Below are 20,723 nucleotides of genomic sequence, written 5' to 3' on the forward strand. Positions count from 1 at the left end.
AGCCCTAGCACTTCCTCGGTCTCTACCACGGTATCATGTACCCCTTTCGCAAGTACCTCTAGCTCTCATATCGAATAACGTATAATCTATTTACGAAGTTTCCAACTATCTGAACACCCGCTTAGCTCAATATACACCACTACGCTCCCGCTGGGCACTCTAGTTCCAAATTAAATGTAGAACACTATTATTAAAGTACGTACCAGTATCCGCATCTGGAGTGTCTCCATTATCTCAGCGACGTGCTACACAAACCAAAGCTGGTTACCTCGCCTCTTCATGACCGGGATCGCTACTTGGAGCTTCACGACCCAAACCGTTTCTATCCCTGACCTGTCCACAGCCTCTAGGAGGTTGCTGACCATCCCTAGGTGGTTGTACACTACCCCTACCAAAAACTTGCATCTAATCTGTTCTTCTGGGACACTTTCTGAAATGATGCTCCATGGAACCACAACTTATATACGCTCTCGTCCTCCTCCAGCACTCGCCCACGTGGCCTTTCCCACAAATAGCATAAGGTGGAAACCCAGTAGCAGCAACTGGGGGCCCAACTCTGACTAACCCATCGACTCTTGCTCTTCTCTTAGGTCTCTGATCAGAATTGGAGGGCTCAGAATCCCTATTATTTCTACCCCTTTTTCTTTCTCGATTTAGGCGCTCAGTGCACTTCACATCTTTAGCGATCTTTGCTTTCTCTACCAATGCTGCGAAATTTCCCTCCCTTTGTGGAGCAATTAGGACTCGAAGACTGTCTTTGAGGCCATCTTGGAACTGAACACAACGTTCATAATCTGTTGCCACTATTCCTTTAGCATACCGACTGAGTCGTAGGAACTCTGCCTCACATTCTGCCAAAGATCTGTCTCTCTCAGTCAAATACAAGAATGCCCTCCTCCGGTCATCCATATAGTGTGCGCCGACGTACTTCCCTTGGAATGTGAACTTGAAGAACTCGCAAGTGACCTGGTCAAGCTGAGTGCCCCCTTTCACGGTAAGCCACCACTGATAGGCTTCCTCTCGTAGCAACGATACTACACCTTTCAATTTTTGTTCCAAAGTGAAATCCAAGTCATCCATTATCCTTTTGGTGGCCTCCAAACAGTATTCAACCACATTAGGGGCTACTCCAGAAACACCCTTGAAAATTTCCGCTCCATTCGACTGGAGTCGTTCAAAAATTGTCTCACGGCCCAAAACACCAGTGTTGGTTCTTGCAACCCTTTCCAAAATACGGAGCATAGCTTGGGATAGTGCGTTATCCCCAACGGCTCAATCGTATGATCCCAACTCAGTCAACGGTGAAGCTGGTGCCTCCCTAGCCTCAACATTTGGCATGTGGCCTGACGCTAAAGACCCAGCCCTAGCACTTCTTCGGCCCTTACCACGGCCTCGTGTACCCCTTCCGCGAGTACCTCTAGCACTCATATCGAATAACGTATAATCTATTTACGAAGTTTCCAACTATCTGAACAACCGCTTAGCTCAATCTACACCACTACAATCCCGCTGCGCACTCTAGTTCCCAATTAAATGTAGTACATTATGGTTAAAGTACGTACCAATATCCGTATCTGGAACGTCTCCATCATCTTGGCGACGTGCTGCATAAACCAAAGCTGGCTGCCTCGCCTCCGCATCATCGACACCCCTACTAGGATCTCCACGACCCAAACTGTTTCCATCCCTGACCTGTCCACGGCCTCTAGACGGCTAATGACCACCCCTAAGTGGCTGTAGACTACCCTTACATAAACTTGCATCTGATCCAGTCTTCTAGGACACTCTCTGAAATGATGCTCCATGGAACCACAACTCAATCAAGCTCACGTCCTCCTCCAACACTCGCCCACATGACCTTTCCCACAAATAGCACAATGTGGTAACCCAGTAGCAGCAATAGGGGGCTCAGCTCTGACTGGCCCGTCCACTCTGGCCCTTCTCTTAGGTCTCTGATCAGAATTGGAGGGCCCAGAATCCCTATTATTTCTGCCCCTTTCTCTTTCTCAGTTTAGGCGCTCAATGCAATTCACATCTTTAGCGATCTTTGCTTTCTACACCAGTGCTGCAACATTCCGCTTCCTTTGGGGAGTAATCAGTACTCGAAGACTATCGCTGAGGTAATCTTCGAGCCGAATCTGTTGCCACTATTTCTTTAGCATACCGACTGAGTCATAGGAACTCTACCTCATATTTTGCCACATATCCGTCTTTCTGAGTCAAATATAAGAATTCCCTCCTCTGGTCATCCACATAGTTTACACCGACGTACTTCCCTTGGAATGTGGACTTGAAGAACTCCCAAGTCACCCGGTCAGGCTGAGTGCCCCCATTCATGGTAAGCCACCACTGGTAGGCTTCCTCTCGTAGCAACGATACCGTGCCTTTCAGTTTATGTTCCGAAGTGCAATCCAAGTCATCCATTATCCTTTCTGTGGCCTCCAACCAGTATTCAGCCACGTTAGGGGCTACTCCAGAAACTCCTCTGAAAATTTCAGCTCCATTCGACTGGAGTTCTTCAGAAATTGACCCACAGCCCACAACACCAGTGTTTGTTCCTGCAACCCGTTCCAGAATATGGAGCATAGCTTGGGATAGTGCGTCATCCCCAACCGCTCGATCGTATGATCCTGAATTTTTCACGAGTGAAGCTGGTTCCTCCCTAGCCTCAACATTTGGCGTGTGGCCTTACGCCGAAGACACAGCCCTAGCACTTTCTCGACCTCTACCACGGCCTTGTGTACCCCTTCTGCGAGTACCTCTAGTGCTCATATGGAATAACATATAATCTATTTACAAAGTTTCCAACTATCTGAACACCCGCTTAGCTCAATCTACACCACTACACTCCCGCTGCGCACTCTAGTTCCAAATTAAATGTAGTACGCTATGGTTAAAGTATGTACTAGTATCCGCATTTGGAGCGTCTCCATCATCTCGACGACGTGCTACATAAACCAAAGTTGGCTGCCTCACCTCCGCATGACCGACACCCCTACCTGGAGCTCCACGCCCAAACCGTTTCCATCCCTGACCTGTCCACAACCTCTAGGAGACTGCTGACCACCCCTAAGTGGTTGTACACTACCCCTACATAAACTTGCATCTGATCTGGTCTTCTGGGACACTCTCTGAAATGATGCTACATGGAATGAAAATTAAAACAAGCTCTCGTCCTCCTACATCACTCGCTCACATGGCCTTTCCCACAAGTAGCACTTGGTGGTAACCTAGTAGCAGCAACAGAGGGCCTAACTCTGACTGGTCCATCCACTCTATCCCTTCTCTTAGGTCTCTAATCTGAATTGGAGGGCTCAGAATCCCTCTTATTTCTGCCCATTTCTCTTTCTCGATTTAGGCGTTCAATGCGTTTCACATCTTCAGTGATCTTTGCTCTCTCCACCAGTGCTGAGAAATCTCGCTCCCTTTAGGGAGCAATCAGTTCTCGAACACTATCTCTGAGGCCATCTTTGAACCAAACAGAATGTTCATAATCTGTTGCCATTATTCCTTTAGCATACCGACTGAGTCGTAGGAGCTTTGCCTTGTATTTTTCCACAGATCTGTCTCTCTGAGTTAAATTCAAGAATTCTCTCCTTCGGGCAGCCACATAGTTTGTGCCCATGTACTTCCTTTGGAATGTGGACTTGAGGAACACCCAAGTGACCTAGTCAGGCTGAGTGCCCTATTTCACGGTAAGCCACCACTGGTAGGCTTCCTTTTGCAGCAACGATACCGCATCTTTCAGTTTTTTTTCCAAAATGCAATCCAAGTCATCCATTATCCTTTCGGTGGCCTCCAACTAATATTTGGCCACATTAGGGGCCACTCCCGCGATACCCTTGAAATTCTCTGCTCCATTTGGTCGAAGTCGCTCTGAAATTAACCCACGGCTTCTACTTTTATTGCTCGACCCAACGATCCTTTCCAAAATTCTTAGCATTGCTTGGGACAATGCGTCATCCCTAGCTGCCCAATCATACGACCCTGTCTTGGGTACCGGTGAAGTCAAATTCTCTATTGCTTCAATGTTGGGCATATGGCCTAATGCCGAAGATCTAGCCCTAGTACTTCCACGACCTCTACCGCGACCTCTTGCACCTCTTCTAGTACTCATTATTGCCTCGCGTATTATCTAAATTAGAAATTTTATGAATTTAGCTCATAGTTTCATTAATTAAGAAGATGTTTTATGGAAGTAGTAGTTAAGAGTTATTTTCGTAATCACAAGCTCACTAAGTTAGGGTTTACCTGGTCAAACTTTACAGATTCTGATTTCTTTGGTGTAGGAACTTCAACATCTGGTTGACTTTCCTCCTTTTCAACATGCTCATATTCGACATCAATCAATTGGGGTTCCAGAGTCTTACCACTTCACAATGCCACTACCTTGATATGTTCCTTACCCAAATTCTTTGGATTCTCAGTATTGCTCGGCAAGGTTCCTTGTGGTATATCACGAAGCTCCGTAGCCAACAAACTCATTTGGTTTTCCAAATTTTTTAGTGTTGCTACTTGGCTTTGGATCAAAATGTCATTCATTTCTATGTACGCTTTCAACAAGTTCTCCAAATTGTTTGATGCCTCAGCTTGAGGTGGTTTTGGAGCTTGCAGATTAAACCCTTGAGATTGGTTGGGTCTTTGCTGCAATAAGTTGTTGTTTGATCCATTTCCTTGGTTGCTCTAAGAAAATTCATGATGATTATGCCATGAAGGATTGTAGAAGTTGGACTGGGGTCATTGTCCACTCTTATTTTGATATTGGTTCCCCACATAGTACACTGACTCGGGATTTGATGGACAATTGTCAAAAGAATGACCTTTCCCACAGTACACACAGGAAACTATTTCAAACGGACTTGGTGGCTGAGTTGCAAAATTATTAGTACTATTAGCGGTTAACTATTTTAACATAGAGAAAATAGACGAAACCCGAGATGATAACGAAGTGAGGGAGTCAACTTCATGAACTTCGGCTATGCGTCTTCCTGAAGCAGTTCAATTTGTTGGCCATTGATAGTTATTACTCGTGACCCTCTCAATGATCTCATAAGCCTCATTATAAGACTTAGACAAAATTGCACCATTCACGGAAGCATCTACCATCAATCTTGTATAGCATTGAGACCATTATAGAATGTCTCCAACTGGATACAATGAGGAATTACATGATGAGAACACTTACAGAGTAACTCCTTGAATCACTCCCAAGCCTCATATAAAGACTCGTCAACCAATTGTTGGAAAGTTGTGATCTCGTTCCTTAACTTAACATTTTTGCTAGGTGGGAAATACTTAACCTAAAATCTCTCTGCTAATTCTTGCCATGTAGATATAGAACTTGGTGGCAATGAATTGAACCATGCTCAAGCTCGATCTTGAAATGAGTATGGAAACAACTTCAACCTCAGTGCGTCTTCACTCACACCGGCTATCTTGAATGAATCACTCACCTCCATAAACAATCGAAGGTGGAGATGTGGATCTTCCGTGGGCACACCACAAAATTGGCCCACCGTTTGTAGCATTTGAAACATCACTGGTTCCAATTCAAACTGGGTTGCCTCAATATCTGGCTTTCTAATTCCTGGGTTTAACTCACTGAAAAGTGGCACAGCATATTGTCTGATGCATCGGTCCCTATCATCAGCAATGTGGATAGGATTTCGTACATGGTCGGCTTCATTACCTTGGTCTTGATTCTGATTTCCAAGGTCCATCTCGACTTGTCTTTGAGCTATTCGTTCACGTCTTCTTTGTCTGAAAGTTCACTCAATTTCAGGGTCTATAAGGGGTAAATCGATAATTCGATCTATGCTCATAATCACCTGAAAAGAAAATCACAAAAGTTAAAAAGAATAAGTTAGTAATTTTAGAAATAAATCAAATTGAAAATAAATAATTTTACGAAAAAAATGACTATGGCAATAGTTGACAATGCCCGACAACGGCGCCAAAAACTTGTATCTCTCAGGGTTTGTGCAAGTGTACACAGTCGTTATCAAGTAATAAGCAAGTATCGAGTTATCGTCTCCACAGGGATTGTATTTGTGCTAAGTCACTTAATTTGTAAAATTATATTAACAATTTGGTAAATAAGAAAAACACAATATAGTTGAGAAGTGGTGATTAAAATATATTAAACAAAATGCAATGATCCCTAATGCAAATTATCCTAAGAATGCAATCTATATGAATGAAATTGATTTTAGTAAAATTAAACACAGTTTGCAAAAATTATAACATAAATAAACTAGGATAATTACTTTAATTAAACTCAATTTATTATCAACATGCTTAATAATATTCGGAAAAACATTCCATGGCAACTCGATCTTTCATGAGTTTGGAAATCACATTAGGTCCTTTTGGAATCCTGTACTTAGTAAATACACATTTTACTGATCCTTATTTACTAAGGGTTTCTTAGCATTCGTGTGAGGTAACAGGGACGTGTTAGGTTTGAAACAATTTAATCACACAAATCTAAAAACTATTCAGATAACAGAGCTTGGTTAGAGTTGTTATGCAACCTACAATTTAATCGGGTTAGGATCTAAATTGAGCATGCACATTTCAATTATGCGTCCATTAGTCATCATCTGGTTAGGATCGCTCAACTAATTTAGGTGCATTTCAATCACGTATGAACGAAATATAGACTTGATTTTAATTGAAAATATGATCGATTAAGGCACAAACATTATAAGCATCAATCAAGTAAATATTATTTAATCAAAATAATCATCCTAGCTTAAATAAATTTAAGCTATCATTATTGTAAATAAGAACAAAGAACACATAGCAAACATCTTTAAATGAAATTTAAAGAAAAGAAAGACTAAACCCAATTCAGAGTGGCTGTCACCCAAGACTCTAACTGAGTGAGAGATGATGGGATGAGGGATGAGGGATGATTGAAAAAGTGAGAAATGAGCTCTTATTTATAAGTGAGGCAAGGGAGCTAGTTTGCTAAAAATAGGAGTGTCCATCCTTTGAAACTTCATCCAAGAGTGGCCGACCATGAATTGAGAAAAGGTGGCTGATTTTTCCTTGATTTTTGGTCAATTTGAGTGCCACAAAAACTCAGGACTAAGACTCGATCATCAGCAAATCTTCGGGAAAATCTTTGATTTCCTTAACTCTTCAAGGACTTTGTATAATTAAAACAAAAAATTGTTTATGACATCCATGTGTAGCAGAAAATTGGGTTGACTTCGTCCCCAATTTGGACCATTTTGCAATTAGAAGAAAACTCTCAGACCTGTCCAAAAATAGTAAATAGTTTAGAGGACCAAATAATATAATTTAAGCACTTTAATTAATCAATTTACTTAATTAATTAAAACCCAATTTACTAATGAAATATTAAAGATGAACTATTAAATATAAATTTATATTTCATTATTTAATTTAATCATACATGGCCCAAAAAAAATAATATGCTCAAATTAATATAAAATAAGCCATTTTATGCATAAAAACTATATAATAAAGTATAAAATCACATTTTAATAATTTCTATGTCCTAATTTCATTTTTTCACATATTTCATTAATTTATTAAACAATTACTTGGTTTTAACAACAAATTTAAGTAAAAAGGTGATGAATTATATAGGAAAGATCCTATATATTTTTCAGTTTACAGTATTTATTTTGTTTGAGGACAAGAAATAACTCTGGTTTGGGTGTGTGATAAATCTTGAAAAGAGTTATATTTCATGCCTTTAGACCTAGCTAATTGCTTGTACTTAGGTACATTTAGTTGCATTTTAGGACATTTCATTCTTATTTTTGTCATTTCGTTAGGAGTTTGAACTATGTTTAATTATTAGGTACTTTTAATTGCTTGTCAAAGGGTTGTGTTTTGTGGTTTGGTAGATGCAGATTGAGGAATGAGAAATAAAGGAGTGAAGGTTTGTCAGGGAAAAAGGTTGGACATTTTGTAAGCACGAATGCCATGGTAATGCCAGGAAGATCGAGTTAACACTCAACACATACCAGTTTCTGCCCAACTGTACTTGTAGCAGAAAAGTGTTCCTAAAAAAGAGAAGATAATCTTGGGTTGTTGTTTTTTATCTTAGAAAAAAAGAATTTAAAAAAAAGGAAATGATAATATTAGGTTTATTGAAAAAAGAATTTGACAAGAGGAGAAGATAAACATGGGTTATTGGATTTACCCTAGGGAAAAGCCTATAAATAGCCAAAAGAGGAAACCCGAAAATGAGTGAACAAGAGGAAGAGATATTTGGGCAATAATAAAGGGTAACGATTGAGTAGAGACGGGAGGAGGAAGACAAAAGTAGTCTCCCTCAGCCATCGCAGAACACTGTAATGCTAGAGTGTGAACTAGACACGCAGAAACTGTCTTCCCGAAGTCTTCCATATTTCTTACTTTGTTTTCATCGGGTTGGGATTACATGATGAAGTTTTTATTTTCTTCAGTGGTTGAAGCATAGATGCAAATCAATTTACTATTTCAGTCAATTGTTTTATTTTTAATTGTATGCGTGCAACCCCTAGACATAGATAACTGTTCAACATGCCCATAAACTAGATTTAATTCTGAAAAGGTTCGATTAGTTGGATCAAAATTGAATGATATGAGCAAGTACTTGACCGATACTTGCAGTCGACTCTAGACATAGAGCAACATTCATACAAAAGGAAAACAATGCAGGATACCACATTAATGCCTATAAGCACGAGCAAGATAACATGAGGTTCTTGCTCTTGAAAGAAACAGACCATTTTAGAACTCTTTTGAGCAATAAACTGAGTATGATTTTATCGAGGCATTATTGACAGTAAGGGTAGATTCTTAGTAATCTCGATCTTCCAAATCAACATCATATATCCTTTATTCTTTGTCGTTGTATCTTTACCATATCATTCTTAGTTATTTACTTGATCAATTACATAATATTCCCATAGTAATTCTCAAAATTGCCATTACATTTCTACTCTCGTTTTGCCGTAGCATTTCTAGGTATTCTTTAATTCCACATATTGCATACATCATTATTCCTTTAATTGCCACTACAGACTTACCATAACTTTACCATAGCATTAATTACATTTTATTATAATAACTTGACCACTTTTGTGTCTCAATCTGATCCTCGTGGGAACGATATGCACCCACCATTATTACTTGATTCGATGTGTATACTTGCACAATTCGCATATCATATTTGCACGCGATAGTCAAGTCCTATTTTTTAGTTAAGATTATGAAAATTTTGTCAAGTGAGTTAATTTGGTTCAGTGGTTAAGTGTTGTACTTGTGTGTGAGAGGTTCTAGGTTTGAATCGTTTTCCTTGTATTTTTGTTATTTTTGCCTAAACCCTTATCTTTAAACATCTTAATTATATATTATTTTTGCTCAACTGATGACAAGAATGAACCTACTGGTTCAATGGTAAGGCTTCAGCTTAACCTTTGGTCTTGTGTTTGAATACTGTGTGTGCAAAGTGAGAATTGTTTTTTTTTGAACTCTGAGGGAATCTGATAAGTGGTTGGTTGATGGGATTTAGTGGGATGCGAGTATTTTTGAAATTACCCTAAATTATCTCTCCCACTTCCCACTCTCTCATATTCCTTTCTCCAACTCCCATTCTCACTCCCTCTCATCTCCATCTTTTCTTATTTCTTTAAGTTTTTCCCCACTACTCATTTCTATCATTTTGTGTTATGATTTTGTCAAATTGCTTCTTTTTTCTTTATCGTTTCACCTCTATTGTGTTTCCTGTTCTTCTGCATTTCTTCAGTTTGTTCTGTGGTCAAATCTTCATCTTTTCATCGTCTTTTTAAGTGTGTTGATTGTGGAACGACCAATTATTTAGCGGATTAGTTGCTTTTGGCCATTATTTTTATGAGGATCCAGAGTGTGCTGCTGTGTGGTTTATCAAAAATATCATCAGGTGTGTGATTGTAACCCGAAAATGCAATTAGAACTTGAAAAAAATCTAAAAAATAGTGGTTGTTTTGAAACTACTATTCATCGAATAGTCGTATGGCTGGTCGTGTGCACCACATGGGCATGTGGTTGGCTATGTGTTAAGCCATGTGGAGCACATGGGTATGTGTGATTACATGGTCTATTTAGGTAGGCTGTGTGGGATACTAGGGTGTGTGAAATCACACGGGTAGTTCAGGTAGGCCGTATGGATCCACTTTCTGCAAATTTTCACCTAGGACTGTTTGACTCTAAAATTCATAATTAGACCTTCTGTGGGGTCTATTTGGCTTAAATAAAACTTAAAGTGTGACATTTGTTGGTATGTGTATGTATGTGATACATGTAAGGTATGTGGAAAATATATGTGCGATATGTGTTTTGATAACTCCAAAAGTATGATTACGTATGAAAAGTATGCATGACATCTGTTTATGGAATATATTTGTTAGTTTATTTATGCATGTGCATCAGAATGGGTTTGATATGTGATGAAGGAAGTGTATTCTGAAAATATTACTACAATTTTGGCGGTTAAACCATAATATCTGTCTGGTAGCTCTGCAACACCTTTATGAGTGGCATACCACCACGATTTGATGTGATTAGATGGGTGGACTCTTGTAGTCCTAATTGGTGTGATTGGTTGAAAAGACTTTGTATGTAGCAAATGGTGGTAGGATCAGTGGTTAATTCTGCATCTAAATCTATGTCTGCATTTGCATCTGAATCTAAATACACACTTGTATCTAATTATGAAAATACATTTGAATTTGTACATGATAATATGTTTGAATCTGTATCTATAAACATATTTGTTCATTTATGTATATCTAAATTGTTTCTTGGGATATGGTACACACTAAGCTCGTAAAGCTCGCTCTTTGTTTGTTATCCTCTCAGGTAACCAGCAAGTTCAGGACCGGATGGTATCCGGGAGCACTGATTGGTTTTCCAAATAAGATGGATCGAATTATTTTAATTAAGATTTATGGACTTTTGATTTTTGGAGAAAGTTTTTGGATTTGTTTTTTTTGGGTTTTTGATCTGTTGATTGGTTTTTGAGTGTTTTTAAACGTAAAACTGCAAAATCATATGAATTCGACAAATTGAAAATTCAGTTTTGAAAACTTAAAAACTTTGAAAATATCTACTACAAAATTATGTATCAAGCTAAACGCTTTTTCGTAAAATGAGTAAGTTTTCTGCATGAGTTTTTCTAAATAACAATGTATGAGTTTTGCCAAAAATTAATATTTTCAAAACACGTGATTACTAAAGTTAAAGTGAAATTACTAAAAGCTTCCCCTGTTTTTATAAGTAAATGTTTAAGAGATCATGTTCTGAAATAGGAGTTCTCAAACTTGATCCTGTAACTCCTTACGAGCTTAGCTAAATTTAGATTTCATACCACACAATTTTTAATCTAGACTTTCATTTTTTAAATGAGTTGATGATACTTCTCTAGATTCGACTATAACGTTTAGGTCGGGTTTGGGGAGTTCAATTTAGTGGTATCAGAGCCATGTAGCAAAACTCGGGCTATGGTTTTTCGGTTTAAAATTTTTATGCATAATATGTTTTGTTTTTTTAGAAAATTTTTTTGGAAACCTGATATGGGTAAATCAGCACAAAAAATGACTATGATTCTAGAAATGTGAATCTGAGTCTTCGACACCGATCCAAGTAAGTATGTTTGCTACAATTAACTATGCTTTAATAACTTTTATAAGTACTTTAGTAAAACTAATAGATTAAGAGACTGTAAGATAAGATATATCTACCTTAAGTATATTTGCAAAACTTTACCCTTAAGGTTTAAAAATAACCTAAGCTAAACTTTAGACTTCTGAACTGTAGATAAGTAAAATGAGTTTACGCAGTATCTGTGTTCACGATGCGGGAGGACGTGGTGGTAATTCTCAAATGACTCATATTGAATCCTTTTTTGGGGCAGTATGCCCAATCTGGAAATTAGCAAGAATGTAGAGAAACTCGTTTCTTAGGGTGGTAATCAGGAAACTAGGGACGACATTGTGACTCAAGAGTTGCTAAGAGATTTACAAAGGGTCATTGAGGCTAATTTGTATCTGTGTGTTGAAGGTCTGTGACTGAGCGCCTTCGGTTCTAATGAGTCCAAGTTAGTGAAAGAGATTAGTTTCTTCGAGAGCAAGGAAAATGAAAGGAATAAGTGTTGAATAAGAGGAGTTCTGGTCTTGCTGACTTGAATTCGTGACTTGAGAAATGAGTCAGAGTAGTTAGGCCTTAGCGAGTTGAGGCAATTGTGAGTGTAGGTCAGGTTTCGATTTGTGCTTTCGATGATAGGCACCATCTGAATGAGTGTTGGAGGGAAATGGGACCATGTTTTAGATATGGATCTAATGAGCATTGTGTCAAGAATTGTTCATTACATTCCCTTAGTCAGATCCAAGCATCAACTTAGAGAGGGAGTTAGCGACTACTTTCTGCAAATAGGCGTCGTGAGGATAGAAATGCATCTACCAGCAATAAAGTTACGTATACAATTACGTCTGGAACGGTACCATGCATTGATTAAGTGTTTGGTGAAACTCAAATGCTTGATTGTCATTAAAGTTCTATGACTTCGGGATTGTGGAATAACTGGTGATATTTATGTTGGAAGTTTCTTGAGATTATTCGAGGTAGTGAATGGAAAGTTCGTTAGAAATAATTTTCTGGTTTGAGAGTGAAATATTATCTGGATTTGCATTGAAATTAGAGTTGTGCAGCGATAGCGTGGTGATAAGTTTGGAATGTGAAATTTCAAATTTGTGGTTATGTGAATCGTTTGACAGTGGGAATTTCGAGAATGAAATTCTTTTAAGGAGGGAAGAGTTGTCACATTCCAAAAATTGAGTTAGAAGAAATTGGGTTAGTGAAACCAAGAGAGGTCACGTCCTGATTTTTATTTAAGATTGTGAGAATATTTTCAAGTGAGTTAATTTAGTTTAGTGGTTAAGTGTTGTGCTTGTGTGTGAGAGGTCTAGGTTCTAATTTTTCTTGTATTTTTTTTCTATTTTTGCCTAAACCTCTATCTTTGAACATCTAATTTATATATTATTTTCACTCATTTGATGATAAGAATCTGCCTGCTGGTTCAGCGGTAAGGCTTCAGTTTACCCTTTGGTCGTGTGTTTGAATCTTGTGTGTGCAAAGTCGTAATTGTTTTTGGTTTGAACTCTGAAGGAATCTGATAGGTGGTCAATTAATGGGATTTAGTGGGATATGGGTAGTTTTTGAAATTATCCCAAATTACCTCTCCCACTTCCCACTCTCTCACGTTCCTCTCTCCTACTCCCATTCTTCTCCATCTTTTCTTCTTTATTTTGTTTTTCCCCACTACTCCTTTCTATCATTTTGTGTTAGGAATTTTTCAAATTTCTTCTTTTCTTTATTGTTTTTCCTTCATTGTGTTTCCTGTTCTCATGCATTTTCTTGGCTTGTTGTGTGGTCGAATCTTCATCTTTTCATCATCTTTTTACAGGTGTAGATTGTGGAACCATCAATTGTTCAGCAAGTTAGTTGTTGTTGGTCATTTTTTGTAATGATTCGGAGTGTACTGTTGTGTGGTTCATCAAAAATATTGTTTGGTACGTGATTCAAACCCGAAAAAGTGATTAAAACTCGGAAAAACCCAAAAATAGTGGTTGTTTTGAAACTATTGTTCAACAAATGGTCGTGTGGCTATTCGTGTGCACACGACCGTATGTCAGGCTGTGTAAAGCATACGGGTAATTCAAGTGGGCCTTATGGGACACTTAGGCATGTGAAATCACATGGGCAGATCAAGTAGGCCGTGTGGAACACGGGCTGGCCATTTCAACCATGTAGGCCACACAACCATGTGGGCCCATTTTTTGGAAAATTTCACCTAGGCCCATTTGACTCCGAAATTTGTAATCAGACCTTCCATAGGGTCTATTTGGCTTAAATAAGACTTAAAATGTAACATTTTTTGGTATGTGTATGTATGTGATCTAGGTAAGGTATGTGAAAATATAAGTGCGATATATGTTCTGATAACTCCGAAAGGATGATTACATATGAAAGTATGCATGACATCTATTTGTGGAATATATGGGTTAGCTTATTTCTTCATGTGCAATTAGGAAGGGTTTGATATGTTATGGAGGAAGTGTATTCTGGCAATATTACTGCAATTTTGGCAGTTAAACTACAATATTTGTCTAACAGCTCAGCTGCACCTTTATTGGTGTGATTGGATAGATGGAATCTTATAGTCCTAATTGGTGTGATTGGTTGGACAGAGTTGGTGTGTAGTGGATGAGGGTAGGATCTGTGATTGCATTTGTATCTGAATCTGAATATGCATCTGTATCTGATTATAAAAATACATCCGAATTTGTATATGAAAATATGTTTGAATCTGTATCTGAAAATGTATATGTTTATTTATGTATATCTGATTTGTTGCTTGGGATGTGTTACACGTTGAGCTCATAAAGCTCACTCTTTCTTTGTTATCATCTTAGGTAACCAGCAAGTTTAGGACTGGATGACGTGTGAGAGATTGGATTGGTTTTCTACAGAAGATGGTTCAAATTATTTTAATTAAAATAGTTGGACTTTTTGATTTTTGGACTAAGTTTTAAGATTTGGTTTTATTTTGGTTTTTTTATCTGTTCGTTGGCTTTTGGGGTTTTTAAACGTAAAACTGCAAAATCATATGAATTCGACCAATTGAAAGTTCAGTTTTCAAAAACTAAAAACTCTAAAAATATCCACTGCAAAATTATGTATCAAACTAAATGCTTTTCATAAAATGAGTAAGTTCTGTGCATGAGCTTTTCTAAATAGCATTATTTTAATAGCTTCTCATTATTTTAATGTCTATAGAATATTAGTAAGGTTGTATAAAAATTTCGTTAAGAAATTTTGACGTTTGCATGCTTAATTAAGTAAAAAGGACTAAACCGTAAAAGATGCAAAATTAGAGTTCTATAACTTAAAGGTACTAAATGGGTATGCTATTAAATGGTTAAGGGATTTATGTTGTAATTAGACCATTGCTATTATGAGTGGACTTTTATGGACATCATTTAAATGATTTTAAAGGTTAATGTATAAGGTTATATAGGTAATTTAATTAACAAGTTAATTAAAATAATTAAAACAAAGTTATCATCTTTGTTTTGTTCATCACTACCACCAAAATAGACCTAAGAAAAGCCATTAAAGAAACTTGAAGGTTCAACCAAGCTCTACCTTGTGCATATCAAGTTAAGCCTCGTACGAATTTAGATCGAGGGAAAGATAAAGTGTCAGACTAGTCGATCATATTTCATCGTTTTTGTTATTGAGGTATGTTCGTAAGTTTAAATACCTTTTAAACATATTTGATTTAAATAATGTTATGTTATTTATCATATTATGCTTTGACGGAAAATCTAAAGACATTTCGATGACTATTGAGCCCCATTTGAACCTTAGGAAAATATATGATACAAATGACATGTCATTAGGGTTACCATATTTCGGGTGCTAGTCTTGAAAGTCCTACCGATGGCTGAGTTCTGGCATTTGTTGCGGATACTCATCTGCTTGTGTGAATAGCATCGTGTAGCTACGTTTCGATCGTCAACTTGTATGAGCAAGCCCGTTTATGGCTCATGTGAGCAATTATGTAAAGGAAAAAGGAAAGGAATGGTTTCGACCATGTGTTAGCACACTTTGTGTGAGCTTTCCGTGTATCCGATATTAGTCTAAGTAGTTTAACGGGCATGGAAAATGATGAACCGGTATGGGTTTCGATTAATTACAATATGAAATTATGAAAAGTATGAATTCATATGTATTATGATTATGAGATTTACCTTACCGTGTGATGAATTTGGAAAAGTTATGTGATTAAGCACTAACTTGTGTTGTTGGTGATGCTTAGGCTTGTACCAAGCTTGTGCTGGATTGATTGATGTCTATTTTTATTATTATGCATTGAAATGGTAAGTTTTGTTCATGATTTACGAACTTACTAAGCGTTATATGCTTACATTGTTTTTTTCCTTATGTTGTATAGATTTTTTGAAGCTCAATCGATTTGGAAGCTTATCAGAGACCTATCACACTATCCAGCAACTATATTAGTAGATTTTTATGTTTTTAGTCATGGTTATAATGGCATGTATAGGTGAATTGTGTTTGATGATATAGTCATTATGTATGGCTTGTAAATGTGGTTTTATGGTTGATGAACTTTTGGCATTTTAATGTTTTGATGGATGGTGTTGAAATGGTCAAGTAAAGTTATGTTTTGAATAACAAATTTAGTATGCTTGAATGTGATTTTGGCATGTGGGCATTGTGGTAAGTTTGGTAAAGAAAAATGTTAGAAATGTATGGTTGATGAATGACTAAATTATGCATATGTTTAAGTATATTTGATTGCTGTAGTTGAGGTGCCTATTGACATATTGGTTGAATGGAAAGATATTACATTGAATTAGTCTTATTATGCATGTTTTAGGTATGTTTTGAAGTTTGATTGGTTGTGCAAATGGCTTGTAGGTGTGAGCTTAAATTGGGTGAAAGAAATGGCTTGAAATTGGCCTATTTCTTGTCCACACGGCCTAAGAAACGGGCGTGTGTCTCAGCCGTGTGTGACATACGATGTAACAACCCGATTTTGACCCTAATCAGACACTATGGTTTTGGGACCACAAACCTGAGTCAAAAAAATATTTGAATATTATTTTTTGCGTTTATTATGTGTGAATTTGATTTTGTGAAATTTTCGTGTTTTAATTTTGTCATTTGAGTGACCGATTAAAGAAAATGACTTAATCGCGTAAAATGAAAATTTAGGGGTTAAATCTAAAAGTACCTAATTGTTGTTGTCTTTATAAAGTGGAGGATTTAAGATGCAATAAGGCCAATATATAGTTAGTGGGTGGCAAAGGACAAGAAATAGAAAGGCTTTAAGCTTTGGTATTTTCGACACATGCAAAGCTTGATTAAGGTATGGAATTTGTTCGGTTTTTGTTTATTTTTATGTTTTTGAGATCGTTATTTCGAGTACTTCAAAACCATGTCTTAAATTTGTGAATTGATGATGATTTTGAAATGTTACATTGATGAATGTTTGAGTTTTATGATGTTAGTTGATGAAAAATGAAATATATGTGTTAGTTTAACATGTTTTGTTTTTGAATTTTTGGTGAATTTGAGTAATTAGGGCTAAATTGTGAAAATAAATTTTTGAGGGATTAAAATGAAAAATAAATGAAATGTGTGAGCTTGTGTGAAGACTATGAATTTTTGGCCCTAGCATGATGTGTGCAAATTTTGTGTATTTTGTGTTTTATACAATAGGGACTAAATTGCAAAAAGTGTAAAATTTCAGGGGCAAAATAGTAGTTTTCTCATTTATGTGTTTTTGGATTAAATGGACTGAATGTGTGATTAAATTAGTTAAATTTGAATTTATTTAGATCAAAAATGAAAGAAAACGGAAGTAGATTGGGGGAAATCGAAAGTTATCGAATAGTCGATTATATCGTTCGACAACATCCGAGGTAAGTCTACAAGCATATAAATGTTGTTAAATTTGACTATATATATAGATTACATGATAAATGAAATTGTATGAATTTTAATTGGTGTTGGTCGAATGTGATTTGAGCAAGAGAAATGTATTTTGAGTTCGATTTGATGAGGTTTCAGTATCAGAAAGCCCCTATGAACCCTAGGAATAGATAGTATACTTATGTCATGACATAGGATTTTCGATATGTGTTTTCGTGTAAGACCACATTTGGGAAGTTGGCATCGACTTGTATTTATGTGTAAGACCCTATCTGGGACAGTGGCATCGATCTATGATCACATGTAAGACCACGTCTGGGACGTTGGCATTGTACAAGCTTTCTGACTATCCGCGTATCCTTTCTAATTTTGAACGGTCTAACGGGTAATGTTAAATAAATACATAATGTGAAAACAAATTAGAAGGTTCAGGTAAGTTGTATATTGAATTAATGATTCAAGATTAATTAATATATGCATGATATGTAAGTATGTTTATACTTATAAGTGATTTGGTTTATAAAAGCAAATGTGATATAAAAGATTTGGCCTGTTATTGTAATTATAATTTATGAAATTATGAATATACATGGATTTGAGTATTTATGCATCCAACTTTATAAAGCTAAATGCTTATTTATATTTGATTTACTTGGTTCAACAAACTGGTTTGAGATATTTGTTAATATGAATAATATTTTCTTATGACTTACTAAGCTATGAAAGCTTACTGTGTGTATATTTATTCTTCATTTTATAGATTTTGGAAGTGGTTACGAGCTCGGGGATCATTAGCAAGACTTATCACACTATCGACAACTTTTTTCGGTACTTTACTAAGTTGATTTTGAGTATATGGCATGTATAGCATAGTTGGAATGTTGATTTTGGATCTAGTACTTCTAAATGTAATTAATAGCCATGCGAAAATGGCTTATCTTATTTTAATCGAGTTTGGTGTCTATGCGTATGGTCTTAATGGTCATTAAAATGGAGTTTATATTTATGCATATTTGATTATGGTATAAGCTTGTGATAGGTAAATAAGTGTGTTGTATATAGTTTGGACATATTAAATTCGGTTAAGTGATTAGTATATGTATAATTGTTATGCATTAGGTGATGGATTGATTTGGTTATGGGATGAATTAAATGTCGATTGTATATTTATATATATATTGATTGATGCTAAATGAAATGTAAGTGTGGATAGGTATTAGCAAGTATATCATACTTGTATGGTGTGATTTGGTTTTGGTATTATATAGATTCGGTTATGGCTTATAAGTATAGAGCCATGTTTAATCCTTAAGCCTTTGATAAATTAGTTAGAAATGATATTGTTAATTATGTATATTCGACTATGGTATGATTTTTTATATATGTGCATATTGAATTCGGTTTTAAGAATTTAGCCTTAGCTTGTTTTATATGTAATATACTTTGTTTATGTTTGTGTGTATAATCTTGGTTAAGGTAAGTTTATGTTTAACTTGTTTAATATGTTTTGATAATGAGTGATGAATGAAGTTATGAGTATAGTAAGTATAAGTCTTACATGGAAATTTGAAAGTGTTTAAGTCATTAGCTAAATTATTTGATTGGTAATAGATGGTATATTATATATATATGTACATAATAGCCAAACTTCATTCGGCTAGGTTTAAGTTTGAATATATATATTCGGCCTTATTGGTAGTTACCAAATTCGGCTATTATGTGCTTGTGTATTTGGTTAGGTGAACTATTAAATTGTTAAATTTATGACTTGGTTATGTAGCATATTCGGTTCTAGTATTTGATTAAAATAGGTTCGGTTATATTATTATAATGTGCTAAGGGTTAAATAATTTATGTACAATGATCGAATATGCTTATGTTAACTATATAGAGATTGTGAAATATGGATGGTTGAATATGTCTAGGTTATTTGAGTTTGATTGAAATGGTAAAATGTACACTTTTAATTTGCTTGAATGGTTAGTCTATGTAATTGAATTAATTATTAAGCATGCAAATTTGGTATACTTGATTTGTTTAATTTTTCTTATGCTATATAAAAATATATTTTTATATATAGTGCATTATTCGGTTTTGTATTATTAAAAAAAAGAAAGAGTTCTTATGTTAACTAAAATTTAAAATAAGTTTTATGTCCGGTAATGCCTCGTAACCCCAATTCGGTGACGGATACGGGTTAGGGATGTTACATTTGATTGGTATCAGAGCTACAATTTAGTCGATTCTAGGACTAACGTAGAGCGTGAGGGTCTAGCTAACATGCCATATTTTTTATATACTAAGATAGTGTGATGACTTCTGACATCTGAAAATGTGTTTTCGTATAGTAATGGATCCCGATAGAGCCGTAGCTGATGATGTTGAGAGTATAGCGCCTACTCTTACGCAAGGGAAAGAGCCAGTGGATTCTAGACCGACCTCGAGTAACTAGAAGGGAGAGGCTAAACAAGCCTTTTACCAACAGATGATCGACTGGTTTACTCAATATATCCGGACTAATCCGGCTGCAAAACAACCTCCACCCCTGACTAATCCATCTTTGATACCTGCTATACCTCAAGTGAGTGATCTGTTGAGATTGCTTAAGCCTCCTATTGATAAAATCCGAAAACAAGGTGCTAAAGAGTTTAGAGCCACTAATGATGATGATGCTGAGCCAGCTGAATTCTGGCTCGATAATACTATTCGAGTGTTTGATGAGTTGTCTTGCAACCCTGATGAGTGCTTAAAATGTGCCATATCTTTGCTACGAGACACTGCATATCACTAGTGGAATACACTAGTATCGGTGGTTCCAAAAGAGCGAGTGACCTGAGAATTCTTTCAGACTGAGTTCTGTGAGAAATACATCAACCAGAGATTCATTGATAAAAAATGCAAGGAATTTCTTGAATTGAAACAGGGTTGGATGACAGTGACAAAGTATGAGCGAAAATATTTGAGACTCAATAGGTATGCCCGAGAGTGCGTTTCGACCGAAGCTATAATGTGTAAAAGATTTGAAGATGGGCTGAATGAAGACATTAAATTGTTAGTTGGCATACTTGGGATACAAGAGTTCGTAGTACTTGTTGAGCGAGCTTGCAAAGTCAAAGAGCTTGGGAAAGTGAAAAGAAAGGTTGACTCTGAAGATAGAGATTTACGTAAAAGACCATTTAGTAAGTTATTCTAGTTGACAT

The 20,723-nt window shown here is 36.4% G+C and overlaps 1 protein-coding gene and 1 non-coding gene across 2 annotated transcripts; one reads left to right on the forward strand and one right to left on the reverse strand.

Annotated features, from left to right (window-relative positions):
- Window positions 1-405: 405 nt before the first annotated feature.
- Window positions 406-1,242, reverse strand: LOC107915456 (uncharacterized). Its single transcript, XM_016844616.1, has one exon. It carries the CDS (start codon window positions 1,240-1,242, stop codon window positions 406-408), a length of 837 nt encoding a protein of 278 aa, XP_016700105.1.
- Window positions 1,243-5,163: 3,921 nt separating this feature from the next.
- LOC121222728 (small nucleolar RNA R71) lies at window positions 5,164-5,270 on the forward strand. Its single transcript, XR_005920096.1, has one exon. It is a non-coding gene; the product is annotated as a small nucleolar RNA R71 (small nucleolar RNA).
- The last annotated feature ends 15,453 nt before the right edge of the window (window positions 5,271-20,723 follow it).

Source organism: Gossypium hirsutum, chromosome D10 (genome assembly GCF_007990345.1).
Source record: "Gossypium hirsutum isolate 1008001.06 chromosome D10, Gossypium_hirsutum_v2.1, whole genome shotgun sequence".
Taxonomy (NCBI): Eukaryota; Viridiplantae; Streptophyta; class Magnoliopsida; order Malvales; family Malvaceae; genus Gossypium; species Gossypium hirsutum.